The 16,548-nt window shown below is 53.7% G+C and overlaps 1 protein-coding gene across 1 annotated transcript; it reads right to left on the reverse strand.

Moving 5' to 3' along the window:
• Positions 1-3,545: 3,545 nt before the first annotated feature.
• Positions 3,546-10,755, reverse strand: RPL3 (ribosomal protein L3). The gene is made up of 10 exons (XM_082849466.1): positions 10,716-10,755; positions 9,042-9,234; positions 8,068-8,236; positions 7,375-7,510; positions 6,139-6,325; positions 5,475-5,635; positions 4,832-4,933; positions 4,324-4,419; positions 3,867-3,986; positions 3,546-3,646 (listed from the first exon to the last, which is right to left on the reverse strand). The coding sequence occupies exons 1-10, from the start codon at positions 10,716-10,718 to the stop codon at positions 3,602-3,604; spliced, it is 1,212 nt and encodes a 403-aa protein (XP_082705592.1). The 5' UTR covers positions 10,719-10,755; the 3' UTR covers positions 3,546-3,601.
• Between the last annotated feature and the right edge of the window lie 5,793 nt (positions 10,756-16,548).

Genomic DNA, 16,548 nt, shown 5'->3' on the forward strand with positions numbered 1-16,548 from the left:
ATTTACTGAGCACCTACTATATGCCAGGTCCTGGCTATGGAGGCGGGGCTGGGGGCGGAGCCGGCCCCACCTTCGTGGAACTCACTCAGCTGCCTCCCTCGGGAGTTCAGATCTGAGCCCCAAAGCCTCGTTCCCACCTCAGGGCCTTTGTGCCTACTGTTCCCTCCGCGTGGGGCATTCTCCCCTTAGAGCTCCACCAGGCTGGATCCTTTACACCCTCAGGTCTCAGAAAGGACTCCTCTGCACCATCACTCGGCATCCCAATGTCCTGTCTTATTTCTTCACAGCATTCATCACTTTTTTTCTAAGTGCATTTAGGGGAATTCCCTGGCGGTCCAGTGGTTAGGACTCTGTGCTTTCACCGCCGTGGACCCGGGTTCAATCCCTGGTCAGGGAGCCAATATCCCGCAAGCCATGCAGCGTGGGCAAAAAAAAATCTTTTTTTTTTTAAGTAAAAAATAAAGTGCATTTACTATGAAAGTAACTTTCTCAATGTCCATAATACAGATGCACTTTCACAATCCAATATACAACTCAAAAAGTTTTACAGCCCCAAACTTATATTTACTAAGTTTCCAATTTGAATGAAGTCTAAAATATACAAATCAGGGCCCTGACTATACAAAAGGATAGTATTCAAAGAAAGTTCAGCTCAGAATCATTCCGTTTTTGGACCCACAGCAACTTTTGTAGTAACTAGACTTAACAGTAATATAATTCTAATGAAGCAAGTTAAATCAGGGACCTCTAAATTCTGACCCACATCTATCACCAATGACTCAGATGTTTCTTTCTAATGAATTAACCATTTCATGCATAAAGTTCTGAAATGGCCAACAGACCACAGGAACTTTACGCTCCTGCTTAAAACCAAAAGCTTCAGCAAACTGCTGGCCTTAATTCAGGGCGAAAGCGTTATCATTTGTATTACCCAAATATTATCTTAGCAGACAAATGCTTTCTTTCTTACTCTAGGCCACAGGGCATGTGGGATCTTCAGGGATCGAACCCACACCCCCTGCAGTGGAAGAGCAGTCTTAACCACTGGACCACCAGGGAAGTCCCTCATCACTTCTGAAACTGTCTTGTTTGCCTGTATCTCCTGTCTGCCCCCCCCCAACTAGAATAAAAGTTCCTTAGTTCAGCACTGCTTCCCCAGCACCTGGAGGAGTGCTCTGTCCACCGCGGGCGCTCAGGTTTCTTGAGAATGAAGCTGATCCCACACACGTGGCTGAGCTTCCCGCTGCCCCTGGAAGCCCAATTACTCGTCCTGACGAGTTCCAGGCGTTCTGTGCACGCGCTGGGGCTGTCTTCCACACTGGGTCCCATAACCACCTCTGAGGTGGCCAGTCACCACCCAGATGAGGCTGAGGCTCAGATCTGTGAACTTGGTTGGGTGTGCCTCAAAGCACTCACTGGCCAGGGGCAGGGCGGAAACGACGATGGGGACGCGGGGATGGTCAACAGATAAGGGCTCAGCCCTTGTCAAGCAAGCCTGCCCCTGAAAAGGCTCTTTGCGCACATGTCACATGTGTGGGGACATGAGCGTGTGCTCTACCTGTGCTGTTGGAGGCACATGTGCACACCCTCAGCCTGTTCTCTGGACCCATGTCCCGAGTCATCCTGGCCGTACCTACAACTGGGCAGAGTCCTGAAAGGGAGTGAGGCCCAGCCAGGACGGCTCAAACCAGCAAAGCCTTTCGTACCTGGGCTGGGTGGGCAGCTGGGCTCCAGGGCTGGCCTAAGGGTCTGGGGAGGCCCACAGGCTAAGAGGCCAAGAGCAACCGGGATGAGTGAGGGGACGCTGCGGGGCCACTGCCCAGCTCAGCACCCTCCCCAGGATATGACTGAAGTTCCCCGGTGAATAGAACCCAAAGACCAGGAGCCCAGCTCCCACGCCTGGCTCTGCCGCAGGTGCCTGGTGGCCTTGAGGCAGGTCCTGACCCCCTCTGGCTGTGGGCTTGACTCCCAGGATTATGGGGCATCTGAAGAGACCCCGGTTGGGGAAGGGATTCTGCGCTCCCCGCAAAGCCCAGAGGTCCTCCTGCAGGGCTGCCCCAACTGGGTGCTGCCCACTCTCGCCCCCTGGTGGCTCCAGCCTGAAATGCAGCTCTGGCCAGTCTAGGCCTGGATCCTGAGCCGACGGGTGCTGAATGGGGTGGCAAATTGGCCCAGAAGTTGGCTTTGAGGCCCACTGCCCCACAGAGGTCAGAAGGGACTCCAGAGAAGTGGGCAGACAGACGTTGGGGAGGGGTCCCGTGCCAAGGGCTCTTGCTCAGCCCCTCCAGACCTCAGCCAGCCTCTGCCTCAGGGCCCACATGTAATTCCTGCAACCTCCTCTGTGCCTTGACTGGACATCTTAGGGCCTCACGCGAGTCATGGGGATACCATACTCATTGGGAACCAGAGGTTCAACTCGGCCACCTCCAGTCATCTTGAGACAGCACCATAAGTATGGGACCTCCATCTAACCCCAGCTATCACTACCCCTCCCTTTTGAAGAGGAAACTAAGGCTCAGAAGACACCAGAACCCAAGTGATTAACTGGTGGGCAACCAGCTGTCTGCCAGAAGACCGGGCAGGGCCGTCGGCGCTGCTGCAGCTGTGCTCTCTGCCCTCCACGTAGGTGGGGCTGAGGCACACACACCACATGGGCAGATGTGACGTGGGGAGCAGCTGCGGCTGGAAGGGGGATAAGCGGGGGCATTTTGTACACCTGGAACGCCAGGGGCTGGACTGGGGTTCAGTCACCCCACCAAAGGGTGGGCCAGACATCACAGGACTGGGTGCTGGGCTCTAGCAGCCAAGCTCTTACCAGCCTACATGATGCAGGTGCACAACATGGTCGGCACGGGACCGGGGGCTGAGCCAAGTTACCAAAGCAGACCTAGACCAGAATGGAAATTGGGGTTCAATGACCTCACCCAGCCAGATGAGTCTGGTCAAGGCACTCGACCTCTGCCGGTCCACATTCTCACCGGTTTTAATGAAGTCCTGGTTAATCACCAGGGCTTTCCTCAAAGCAAGCATTCCAGTGTTTCCCCGAGTCCCAGGTGCCGTTCAGGGCTTCTACACGACACCCTCTCCCATGGCCAGAACTCTGCCGCTGGCTACAGAAGAACCTCCACAAGCCCTAACTGGAACCCCTCCTGCATGGATTAGTGACTAAATTAGGTACCTGTACACTCAGCAGAGAGCCAGGTCCTGCCCTGCCCTGCCCTGCCCATGGGCAACAGCAACACCAGATCCTTCCTCACTGCCCCCTTCCAAGCTGCAGACACAACTTCTACAGCAGAGCCCCAGCTCCCTCGCCCTGTGACAAACATTTCACACAGAGCTCACTCCCCAGGCTGGCCGTACAGTGCAGGGCAGACCAGGCTGGCTGGCTCTCACCTCCCGCTTCACCTAGTCTGCTCCAAGCACGGGGGCCGGCAAGTGGCAGGGGAAAGAGGCAACCAAAGAGGTTGGGGGGACAGCACGCCCCTGGGAGCATGAGGGCCGAGGGAGGCAGCCAGGACCGGGAAGGTGAAGTACAGGCAGATGGATGTCACTGGAAAATAACTTTATTGAGATTCTACCAGCCGTATCATCTGTTCTGACGTTAGGCCCCTTCTTCCTTTGCAATTCGGTCCTTCTTAAGTGGTCCCTGTGGAGAGAAATGCAGCAGGCAAGGTTAGAGATAGAAGGCAGTTAAGAATAACCGCCAACCGCAGTGCCATCCGATTCCGGGCTGGTCTCCACAGCCCGGGGCACACACAGGCACAAGGTGGCCCCCTCTGCATCAGCACCAGATGGGCAGGCTGACAGGTGACAGCAGCTGAAAGCCACCCCCACCCCAGCCCGAGGGCAGAGAGGTAGGTGCTCACCATGAATGCTTTCTTCTCCTCCACAGTCTGGAAGCGGCCATGGCCAAATTTGGAGGTGGTGTCAATAAACTTGAGGTCAATCTTCTCCAGGGCCCGCCGTTTGGTCTGCACCAGCAAGGACTGTGGACCAAGAGAGCAAGGGTACAGAGCCACGCCTTTCTCTGTACCATCTTTGTTCACAGGTCCCTCATCTTAAGAGGGCAGAGGCCAACTCCATCTAAATCAGTCCTGGAATCAGGACACCCACTCACCCCAAACACCACCATCCAGCCACTACCAAGGGGCTTCCTCCTGCCACCAGGCGGATGAGAATACAATTAAGAACAGAAGCAAACAGCCAGGCCAGGCCAGACACGGAATTCCCTCCTCCCGGGCCTTCAAAGTCAGGAGTATCATCCCTCCCTGCCTTCCCTCCCAACCCCCAAACAGAGCTCAACACCCCCTCCTCCAGCCTCACCTTGCGAAGGGTGAGCACTCGCTTCTTGGTTCCCACCACGCAGCCTTTGAGCATGACAAAGTCATTGGTCACTTCACCGTAGTGGACAAAGCCACCCTGGGATGGAGCAAGGCCATCAAAGGTCAGCACAGATCAAGTATGGGGCTGGAGACAGGTCTGACCGCGCACACGACACCCCCCGCCCCCGCAGGTCCTGGTGGTCCCACCACCTGACCAGAGCTGTTCTCAGAAGGAAGGCAGCGAGGAATACTTCCGCAGTCTGACTCGGGCGCCGCACCCAGCGCTCATTCCAGGGCATCATCACTGAACAGCTGGGCCTGCCACCCCACTCCTCATGAGCCAGTCTCCCCCCCACCAATGACAAAGGGTGCAGACAGCTGGATGCTGTACAGGGGTCCAGTTAACCGGCTGTAAAATTGGCCCCAGCCCCATAGGGGAGGCCTGGAACCGGAAATGCCCCCCCAGACCAGATATCTGAGGCTTTGCATGGACAGCTCCCATTACTCACCAGAGGGTTGATGCTCTTGTCAGACAGATCGTAATCAGTAGAGGCATTGTTCTTGATCAGTTTGCCATCCTTGATGAGGTAGCCCTGGCCAATCTTGTAGATCTGAAGGAGGAAATGAGAGTAAATACTTGAGAACCAGAAAACTGGTCGGAGAGACAGCTCAGAGGCCTCTGGATCCGGCTGGACGCAAATACAGCCAGTAGGGACAAATGATCCATCTTGGGGGTGGGCTAGCCTACAAAGGGCTCTGGGAAAGCAGCTATGACCTCGGCCCTAGTAAGGGGGCGTCCCAGGCTTTGAGCAAAGAAAAGGTGGCTGGGCCTGAACTGAAAACAATGCCATCCAGTGAGACAATGGATGAGGCTTCTCCAAACACTACGGAACAGGAGAGGGGAGACAAAGCTCACGTCCTCAGCCCCGCCAAGGGTCAGCTGCACCAGAACCACATTCAAGGACGGCACTTTACTATCATGACACCCAAGAGTCAGAACTGTGCCACCAGACACGAGCAACTAAGTCCACGGGGTGCTCCGCCACAAATGGACCGATGGTGACGGGGACTGGAAACCCCAATTCCCAATATTGGGACCACCCTGCCCCTCCTAGGGTTAAAGTCTCCACAGGACCCCCTTGGGCACCTCACCTTCTTGTTGATCTCGGTGCGGTGATGGTAGCCTTTCTGCCCGGCCCGAGCCACAGAGAAGGCCACCCGTGCGGGATGCCACGCCCCAATACAGGCAACCTTTCGCAGCCCTCGGTGGGTCTTACGGGGCAGCTTCTTGGTGTGCCAACGGCTAGTGACCCCTGGAATAGACACATGCTGTTACTGGGGTGTCTGGCACCCATGCCATTGGCCCTTTCTTGCTATGAATGCCCAACTTGAGTTTGTGGTACTCTGTCCACAGAACATGCAATGCAACATGATTGCCATGTCCTCTCCCTTCTTCTGTCTCCATGCAAGTTTGAATACCAGCTGAGACACAACCCTTGAGTTATAATCAGCAAAGAACAGGCCTTGGAAAATCAGCCCTACTAGCACGTGATCATGCTCATTTGAGAGCATTCAGGAAGCCTCCCAGCGCGTTTTGCAGTGTGCTCAAAGCGTATGTATGTCATGCCCGGTCCCACATGCTACCCCAGCCACCTGACCACAGCACTGTCCTCAGAAGGAAGGCAGCAAGGAATACTTCCGCAGTCTGACTCGGGCGCTGTGCCAGCGCTCATTCCAGGGCCTCATCACAGAACAGCTGGGCCTGACACCCCTCTCCCAGGTTAGCCACAGCAATGTGGGCCACTGCGAAGCTCACCTTTGTAGCCTTTGCCCTTGGTCACCCCAATGACATCAATCATCTCATCCTGCCCAAACACTTGGTTCACAGGGACCTGCTGCTCTAGCCTCTCTCGGGCCCAGTCCAGTTTTTCGGCCACAGTGCCTCCGTTCACCTGGATCTCCATGAGGTGGGCCTTCTTCTGGCGTAGAGGAAGCAGGCGCATCTAAAAGGAACAGATGCTTCAAGGTGAGAGGAACTCAGGCTGGGCACGACAGGCAACAGTTTTGCTTTCCAGTGTTACGACTCCCCACTGGCTACCACTCCCCTTTCAATTCTGGTGCCTGAATCAGGTCAAAATGAGCTGATCCTTGACAGAAACACCAGGCCCACCTTAAGACAGGCTGATTTAACCAGATCCTGGGACCAACCAGCCCAATGTTCCTGCTCACTGTCCTTTTGGCCAGTTCCCTTGGGGTACCTGCCCTGGTTTACCCTGCCCATCTATCTTGCTCTGTCAACTATCAGTAAGCCAATTATTTTGGGAGCAGGAGAACACTGTGAGAGTACAAGCTGTGATTAGGGAATGAATCTAAACAGATTTTAGAGCTGTCCAGTGTTATCCTACTGACCCGTCTTCAGTAATGGACACACACCACAAATCTATGGTAATCTGGTCGCCACTAACCACGCAGGACTACTGATCACTTAGAATCATGGGTCTACACCCAGGATAATCGCCCAGACTGACAACAAAGGTGGCACCCATTCCTACCCAGACAACCAAGAGCTAATTCAGCTCACATGTCAGGTCTGAAGTGCAAACAGCCAGCATCTCAACACTATTTTCAGTTAGGGGCTAGACAACGTTAGTTATGACTCACCGGTTCCTTCAACCAGTTCTCCTAAAATGGGATGTGGTTTTCCCTAATTAAGAACCATCGGGGACACAGTGCCCTCTGCTGGCAACAAATAAACCAACCCTATGTGAGGAGACCTGGATGCCTTCTCAAGCAGACAACTGTCCTTGATATGGTCCCAGGACCCCAGGCCTCAAGGCAGGGCACTGGCTGGACTGTGTTGCTTTTAACAACCCCTTCCTCCTCCAGGAAATAAGTATAAGAACCTCAAAGTCTTACCATCCCTAAAATCCTGAGGCTTGACACAAAACCAGTGTGAGCTGAGGATCAACTCAGAAGGTAACTGAGCCCCCCGAAGGCCACAGGTGGTCATGTAGGTCATCACCTCCATTGACAATAAGCAGTGGGCGCTCACCTGGGTGTGGGCAATGACACGGATGACCTGGCAGTACTTCTTCATGCTGCTGAAGTCCCTCTCCAGCTGCTTCTTGCCGTCTACATCCTGCCACTTCTTGCAGTATTTGGTGAAGGCCTTCTTCTTAGATTTATGCCTTCAGGAGCAGAGCAGAGTTGGGGAGGGGGCCAGGTGCCAGCCTTCATCACCCTCCAAGGGGTGAGCGGAAGACACGGGCACCGTGTGGGGACAGGGCTCATTGCCGGCTTCTAAGGAGCCTTTTCCACCGGCAAGCGGAGCCTGGATGGAGCTCATCGGGCAGAGCCGAGCGGAGCTGAGCAGAGGTCCACAAGATTAATGATGCAAGTCACATACATTCAGACACACAAGTTCTTGCTCCAGGTTATCCATTAACCAGACCACACACCGGGGCTGGTGGGGTCTGGGGCATTACTGCTATCCCTCAGCTTCTAAGTAGACTCAACACTTGCCAGCAACTCAGGAAATACTGAACTGACTCCAGGTAGCACCCACTAAGGTGAGCACTGAAGGAAATGTCTCAAGATGCTGCTCCAGCGCAGCAAAGAATTGTTCTGCTCTGTTCTGCAACTAAACCCGACACCAGAGCAGCTCCTCCCACCCCGGCTATGGAGCTGAGGCCCTGGCCCTCCTGGCCAGCCTAACCCAGGGCGAGGGCGGCATCGGCTCCCTTACCAGTTCTTATAGAAGCGCCTTTTGCATTCATCACTGATATGCTCAGCAAAGATGGTCTTAAAGGTCCGGAGGCCTCGAGGTGTTTCCACGTAGCCCACAATGCCCACAATGACCATGGGCGGCGTCTCCACGATGGTCACAGCCTCCACAACTTCCTTCTTGTTCACCTCTGCAGACGAAGCAGGCAGTTAGACCTGAGCGGGCTGCCTCAAGTACCCGGCAGGAGGGCTGTCTTTTGGAAAAATGTCGCGTACCCTTCCAGGCCAGCAAAGCAAGTTGCTTCAGATGACAGGAAGGTTTGTGGGGAAGTCTGCACCGCAGCCCAAACTCCCTCACTGCTGAATGCTCAGTCTGTGTGCATTGACCTTTTCAGCACAAAACTATCTGGATCCTATGCAGCCAGGTAACAGCCTGGTTTCGGTGCTGGTTTATCATAACCATCTCCAGAGACAAACTCCTTATTGCCTAGAAAATACAAGAGTACTAAGTATAATGAGGTAGTAATTCCTCAGCATAGACCATTTTAACTGTCTATTTACTGTGTTTCAATCACCAGCACCGTGTTCTACTTAGCGCCTTTTCTACTTCGAACTTCACAACCCAGGAACATGGGTAGTATTCAGGCGTTCAGGTGAGGCTCACAGTTCAGGGCTGCCACTAAAATGTGAGTGGAGTCTCTATTTAACCCTCAATGGTTGCCACCTCCCATGTTCGCATACTTCTCTGTGCTGCAGCTCTTGACAAATTTCCGCATCACGCTCCCCTACACCATTACATCCCTCTGCCTAAATCAAGCAGTGCCAGCCACCTGAACCCTGGAAGCATTAATCGATCCTAAAATATATTTCCATTGTGATATCTAGAGGTTCTGTCGATCTCTCCAAAGCCTGCTCTCCTGAGAGCTTGGCCCCATCTAGTCAGTTCCCACCAACTCCTACCCTCCCATCAGCTAGGAAGATGCAGCATGTACTTACTGGACCCTGGCCTATCGACCTCCCTCACAATGTGGGTCATGCCAGCCTTGTAGCCGAGGAAGGCTGTGAGGTGCACGGGCTTGCAAGAGTCATCCTTGGGGAAGCTCTTCACCTTCCCGCGGTGCCGGCTGCTGCGCTTCCGAGGCAGAAAGCCCAGGGACCCATGCCTGGGAGCGGAGAACTTCCTGTGAGACTAGGAGAAAATGATCGATCAACGTTAGCACCTTCCAAGTAGCTCACGCCTCTGCATCCCCAGAGGCCTAGGTTCTAAGATCCCCAGCAATGCTGGATCCACACCAGGAACCCAGGTCACAGGCTTATGTGGATTTACTTTTTTCAGGATCACACGTCTAAAGGGCATTATTCAGCCAAACGAGTTAAACCTGTATCTCAAACCCTCACCCTATAATTTAAAGGACATGAACCCCCCATCTCTTCCTCTAAAGAGGACAAAGGCACACCAGGTAATGGCATTAAAAATCGCTTAACAAGCAGCCTTATGTGCGAGTCAGTTAAGATTCTGACCACGCATGTATATACAATGGAATGTTACTCAGCCATAAGGAACGAAACTGAGTTATTTGTAATGAGGTGGATGGACCTAGAGTCTGTCATACAGAATGAAGTCAGAAAAAGAAAAATACCGTATGCCAACGCACGTATATGGAATCTGAAAAGACAGTACTGATGAATCTAGTGGCAGGGCAGGAATAAAGGCGCAGACATAGAGAACAGACTTGACACGGGGGTGGGGAGAAGCTGGGACGAAGTGAGAGTAGCATGAACATATACACACTACCAAATGTAAAATGGACGGCTGGTGGGAAGCTGCTGCATAGCACAGGGAGATCAGCTCGGTGCTTTGTGACGACCTAGGATGGGATAGGGAGGGCGGGAGGGAGACGCAAGAGGGAGGGAATATGGGGATATATGTATACGTATAGCTGATTCACGTTGTCGTGCAGCAGAAACACAACATTGTAAAGCAACTGTACTCCAATAAACATTCTGTCCACGATAGGGACTCCTGGTCAAACGGCTGGGTGGCAGGTAATGGTAGTACAGATTCCTCATGCTCCCAACGGGAGCTAACTGGCAAGTGGAGGCCACTAGAACTCGACAGAACCAAATCAGAACATGACAATCAGCACACAAGTCTCTGTCCGCCCGTCAATAAGTTCATCATCTCTGGTTTCTGATAACTCTAGAGGCCCAAGGAGTTGTACCAACCGTCCCAGACGTTTCAGAATGAGGATTCAACAACCCATACACAAAGCCTCCCCTGCCGCCTGCGGCCTGGATTTCTGCACCTCCCACTTTCAAAACAGTGCCAAACGCTCCCACCCAAGGTCCTCCTGGCGAAAGTGCTCATGACTCGGATCTCGAATACTGAGGCCGAGATCTAGGAATAATCCATGGCTTGAAGATTGTCGGGCCTGGGCCCCCCAACCCAGCTCCCGTGGCAAGGCCTCTCGCCAGCCGACCGGCAGGCCCAAAGCCGACCTCAGGCCTCGGACATTTTCAGAAAATACACCTGACTGCGGATTCTGCTGAGTGCCCCATGCTCCTAGAGCAGAACCCCGGCACCGGATGAGGCGAGATGGCGGGGATGTGCCGCGGATGCACTCATGCCGCCGCGACAGACAAGTAGAAGTCCGCCATAGCGTCCCTTACCATGCTGCCGTCGGATGCTGCCGGTAGAGATCGGTCGACTCTCGGCGCGCAATATATAAATTCCAGTCTGACTCCGCCCCTTCCGGCGTGCGAGCGCGCGCCCGCGGCAGACGTCGGGTCGGGGGGCGGGTACTGGGTGCCGTTTCTACGCACGCTCGTCCTCTCCTTGCTTGCGTTCCGACCGGGACGTCAATTTCGTAGGCGGGACTTAGAGGCTCTACGGCGAGCGGCTGAGTTCAAACTTAGTGAAAAGCCTCGGACTCGCCGGCAGAGAGTTGTCCTGAGGCGTTGGGCAGCAGCTAAATTTGATGAAACGGCTGTTACGGTGAAGGAAAATGGCTACGTCGGTTCTTTTCATATGAAATGCAGGTTTCATATGAAACCTCTGGAACTGAGTAACCCTGTTGGGGCTTCAGTTCCAAGGCGCTTTCCCACGTGGTATCCCGCTTCCGTCCCACACAGCGTTGTTGCCATTTTGCAGGCACCTAGAAGTGGGACGAGTCGCACCGCTTCCACCAGCTCGAAGTTGGAGAGGAAAGACAGGAACCCTGGTTTCCTGGCTCCCAACCCAGAGCCGCTTCCCGGTACCAGCTTGTCTTTAATGCTTCCTGATTTCGGGCCCCCCTCCCTCAAGCCCCATCTCGGCTATTCCTCCGAGAATCTGGCTGTGGGGGCCCGTGCTTGGTTCTGAAGGTCTTAGGCGACGGAACCACCTCACCGTCTAGGGTCATGGGTCCAGCTGCCCGGCCTCACGGACCCTGGCCCTCCCTGCTTCCCAGACTCTGCATGTATCGCCCTTGCTGATGTCTGCTTGGGCTCGGGGTCACCTAGGTCCTAGGCGGCTCCTAGCAGCTCTCCCTGCCGCCAGGTTTGCCCCTCTAAATCTTTCTAAGAATCAAATCCCTTTTTGTTACTTCCCATGACCCTGCCCACGCCCACCCCCAACCCTTGTTGTTTCCCGTGGATTAAGCCTTAACTTCTGAGCCTGCCAGCCAAGAAGCTGCCCTAACTAGCTACTCCAGCCTCTTCGCTGCAGGCGAATACACACACTTTTTCATAGATCACCACCTTCCACATCCATCCTACCCCGTCCTGTTCTTGGATTCTGGGACTGACCATTGCTCACACCATTGTTAAAAAACATTCTCTCGGGCTTCCCTGGTGGCGCAGTGATTGAGAGTCCTCCTGCCAATGCAGGGGACGCGGGTTCGTGCCCCGATCCGGGAAGATCCCACATGCCGCGGATCGGCTGGGCCCGTGAGCCATGGCCGCTGAGCCTGCACGTCCGGAGCCTGTGCTCCGCAACGGGAGAGGCCACAACAGTGAGAGGCCCGCGTACCGCAAAAAAACAGAACAAACAAACAAACAAAAAAAATTCTCTCATGTAACCCTCGCGCCATCCCCCAGTGGCAGTTCTGACAATCCTCAGCCCCTTACTGGAAACCTTTGGGGCCAGATATGTATCCAAATTCAGCATTCTTCATGCTTTAGATAATACCGTGCAATATGATGCACATACTATATATTATGTGATCATCCCTAAGCTGTTGAATGAAACACGTTAATTCTGCTAAGAAACGTGAATATTCACATGGAGTGGGATAAGTATAAATAGCCTCACAGTTAAAGGCTAACTTAGCTACCTAAAAAATTCAGGTTAGGGCTTCCCTGGTGGCGCAGTGGTTGAGAGTCCGCCTGCTGATGCAGGGGACGCGGGTTCGTGCCCCGGTCCGGGAGGATCCCACATGCCGCGGAGCGGCTGGGCCCGTGAGCCATGGCCACTGGGCCTGCGCGTCCGGAGCCTGTGCTCCGCAATGGGAGAGGCCACAGCAGTGAGAAGCCCGCGTACCGCAAAAAAAAAAAAGGAAAAGTCTATTTAAAAGGAAAAAAAAAAAAGTAAGGACGTGAGTGAAGGGAAATAAGATGAAGCCAGAGAGGGATTGATGCCGAAAGCTCGGCCTCTCTGTACACCCATGCCGAGTCGAATCTTGGAGACAGTTTCGGGTGAAGCAGAAAAGAATAGCTTTATTGCTTTGCCAGGCAAAGGGGGACACAGAGGGCTCCTGCCCTCGAAACCTATGTGTCCCAACCCAGGGTGGGGTTCTTAGTTGCTGCACGTGGGGTCTTCGTCGCGGCTGGCGTGTGGGATCTAGTTCCCTGACCAGGGATCAGAGCCGGGCCCCCTGCATTGGGAGGGCGGAGTCTTAACCGCTGGACCACCAGGAAGTCCCTGGTCCCTTTAATCTTGCCTCAGGGGGTTTCTCGGCTGCTCCTCCCTTGATTAGCAACTGTTCGAATCTGCCCTTTGGAACTCAGGGAAGGTCAGGAAGGCTGCAGTCTTGCCTACAAGAAATGGGGGGACAAAAAGGCCTCCGTGCCCGGGAGCCCCACAGGGCCCCGGTTTCACGATCACACCCAAAACAAACATTATAGAACTCTTGTTTGCGCTAGAGTAGTCCTCCCATTAGGTTTCAAGCCTCTGTCCAGCTAAATAAGAAAGGTAAATATGATTAGTAACATGATTCACAATATCCACATGATAAAAACAAACCAGTGGCCAAAGGAATCCACTGTGCCTAAAATAAGGCTTGAAAGAAATTTCTCTGGGGAGATGGGGTTCTCCTAAAGGAGCCAAAGTGGGATGCAGCTAATGACACCCTGAACTATCACCCCACAGCGAACACACAATGGTTGAGCATATTTGATGTGGACCAGTGAAATCAGGGTGACTCACCAAGGCCATGTGTGCGAGCTCTTTACAAAAGGCCAAAACAAGGGGGTTGGGTTACCTGATCCCGGATTGCTGGTTTAATCCAAAGGTAAAATCCGGAGTCTGGAAAGAAATGGATTAACTTTGTTTACAAATGGTCCCCCATCGATACTGTTTTTCAAAATGGAACTTCTAGTAAGGAATGGAAAAGGGTCCAAGGTTTTGCTCACATCCCTGAAGGGCAGATGTTCTCTGCTGCCAGGGAAAACCAGAGACATGGACTAAACTCGGCAGAAGTTAGGGGGCTTGAGGAGCAGAATGGGGAAGCATGGGGGAATTCCCCGGTGGTCCAGCGGTTAGGAGTTGGCGGTTAGGAGTTGACGCTTTCACTGCCACGGCATATGAAAGCACTAGGTTCATCCCAGGTTCAATCCCTTGTCAGGAACTAGGATCTTGCAAGCCACATGGTGTGGCCAAAAACAAAAGAATGGGGAAGCACGAGTGATGCAGTTTCGTCACGAGGGCGTTTCAATGTCCATCCCTCTTGCTGGACGGGAAGCTTTGTGGCGACAGAGATTGCAGGTCCTAGCCCAGAGAAGGCTCTGGTTCACATTTCGCGATGTGCGCATGAACTAGAACATCACAGTTTCCAAGGCTGCCTCCCTTGCCCATTGAAGCAATAACGCTCTCTCTTTTTTTTTTTTTTTAATTTATTTTATTTTTGGCTGCGTTGGGTCTTCGTTGCTGCGCGCGGGCTTTCTCTAGTTGTGGTGAGCGGGGGCTACTCTTCCTCATGGTGTGTGGGCTTTGCATTGAGGTGGCTTCTCTTGCTGCAGAGCACGGGCTCTAGGTGCGCGGGCTTCAGTAGTTGTGGCACGCGAGCTCAGTAGTTGTGGCTCGCGGCTCTAGAGCGCAGGCTCAGTAGTTGTGGCACACAGGCTTAGTTGCTCCGCGGCATGTGGGATCTTCCCGGACCAGGGCTCGAACCCGTGTCCCCTGCATTGGCAGGCCGGTTCTTAACCACTGTACCACCAGGGAAGCCCAGCTCCCTCTATGACAAGAGCTCACATCCTGATCTTTTGTGCTGTCATTGATTACTGCAAAGCCACCTGGCTCAGATGACAGGGCATTTGGGCCAGAGGCTCAGTTAATATGAGCTTGTGGCATGAGTGCAGCCCCTTGCCCCTGGAGCAGGAGGCTGGGCACAGAGCCTCTGGGTCATGAAGGCCCCCCTCCCTGCTCCTCCACTGCCAGCTGCCACGGGGATGCCCCTCAGAAAGGGAGTCGGCTGGCCAGAGGCGCCTGGCAGCTTCTGCTCCTGTGCGGGCTGGGCCTGGTGAAATTCTATGGAGCCCTGCTGGGGCCGCAGGCAACCATGGCAAACATGGCTTCTCACTGCCCTTCTGTTTCCATGCTGGACCTCTGCATCCCGTGCGGCAGGAGTCTGCAGGTGACTGGGGGGCTTGTCCTGGCCTGGAAGCTGTGTGTGGCTGTACTGCTGCCCATCCAGCAGGCCTGCGGCAGCTGCTGACTGTTGTGCAGGGCTGGGGCCTTCAGCTGCTTGCCACACTGATGCGTCCTGTGGCTCCAGTGGCACTTGTGGTGGGAGGCCCCCCTAGCCCTGCTCTCTGTGGCCCAGTGGGCCTACTATAGCCTGGTCGACTTCCACCACGAGAACTGCAAGGCCTTGGAGTTGCTGCTGCGGGCTGTGCTGCAGCAGGTGGCAGTGTCCCTGCTGCTCCGCTGCCAGGACAGGCTGTGGGTGATCGTGGGACCGGTGGCTTAGGCCCTGCAGGGCAGTGGCCGGGCTGTGCGGGGCACCCTCCAAAGACCTGGATGCGGTCCCCACCATCCTTCCAGCGACCACCATCCCTTTTAGCCAGCACTTCCCTGGACCTGACCTGGCCACTGTGAGGTGGGTTCACGCCAGCCTCCGTCAGCCTGTGCCTAGTGGCTGGGGACAAGGATGCCAGTGAGGGAGAGGGAGGCTGCAGACTGGGGGTCAGTAAGGCGCCTGTTAGCACCAGTTTCCAGAGCAATAGTACAAGCAAGATAGCCTTCAGGGCTCCATCCAAGCAGGCCCTCGCACGACAAGTCAAGACGACCTGTATTCTCATCGTTCTTCTGTATATCTACACCATGTGTCTCTTCGTGCAGATCTTAAAATAAATGACCAAGTGTGAGCCAGCCTCTGGTATGTCCATGACTTGCTTTGTCGAGAAAAGATTGAATGGCATCAGATCTGTCTACCCAAGCCTTTGCTGGGCTGGGGGCAAGGGTGGGTGGTAACCAGTATGCAAGCCACATTGCATAGCAGGGCCTGGGCTAGGGGACCTGGTCTCAGCTCTGTCACTTCTATGTGTCCCTGGGGAATTTCCTGGGCCTCAGTTTCCTTCTCTGTAAAATGTGGATAATAAGCCTCCAGGGAGAAGAGATATATAAAATGGAGCCATTTGTAAGTTACAGAGTGCTCTTCCCCCTCAGGTATCCTAACAGAGCGTACAAGGCCTCCTCGGAGAACACTTAGATTCTATTAAAGGACATAAAAAGAAGACCCAAATAAAGAGGGACATAATCAATTTACGGGTGAACTGGCCTAATGTCTTAAAAAAGTCAATTGTCTCCAAATTAGTCTATAAAGTCATTAGGATTCCAACCAAAATCTCAAGGGAGGCTTCCCTGGTGGCACAGTGGTTGGGAGTCCGCCTGCCGATGCAGGGGACACGGGTTCGTGCCCCGGTCCGGGAAGATCCCACATGCCGTGGAGCGGCTGGGACCGTGAGCCACGGCCGCTGAGACTGTGCGTCTGGAGCCTGTGCTCCACAACGGGAGAGGCCACAACAGTGAGAGGCCCGCGTACCACAAAAAAAAAAAAAAAAAAAAAAAAAAAAAACCTCAAGGTATTTGAGGGCAAGGGAGAGGACTCATAAAGTGATTCTAAGATGTATATGGAAAGTCAAGGTCCTTAAAATTTTAAAGCATTTAAAAAAAAATGGAGCCAAGGTAGGAGACGTGATCTACCAAATATTAAGACATAGTATGAAATCACAGTAGTAAAAACAATGTGGCAGAAAAAAACAGGCAGATGAGTGGAGCAGAATGCAGAGCCCAGACATAAGCTGG

The sequence above is a fragment of the Leucopleurus acutus genome, assembly GCF_964270905.1.
Source record: "Leucopleurus acutus genome assembly, chromosome: 11".
In the NCBI taxonomy this organism is placed as follows: Eukaryota; Metazoa; Chordata; class Mammalia; order Artiodactyla; family Delphinidae; genus Leucopleurus; species Leucopleurus acutus.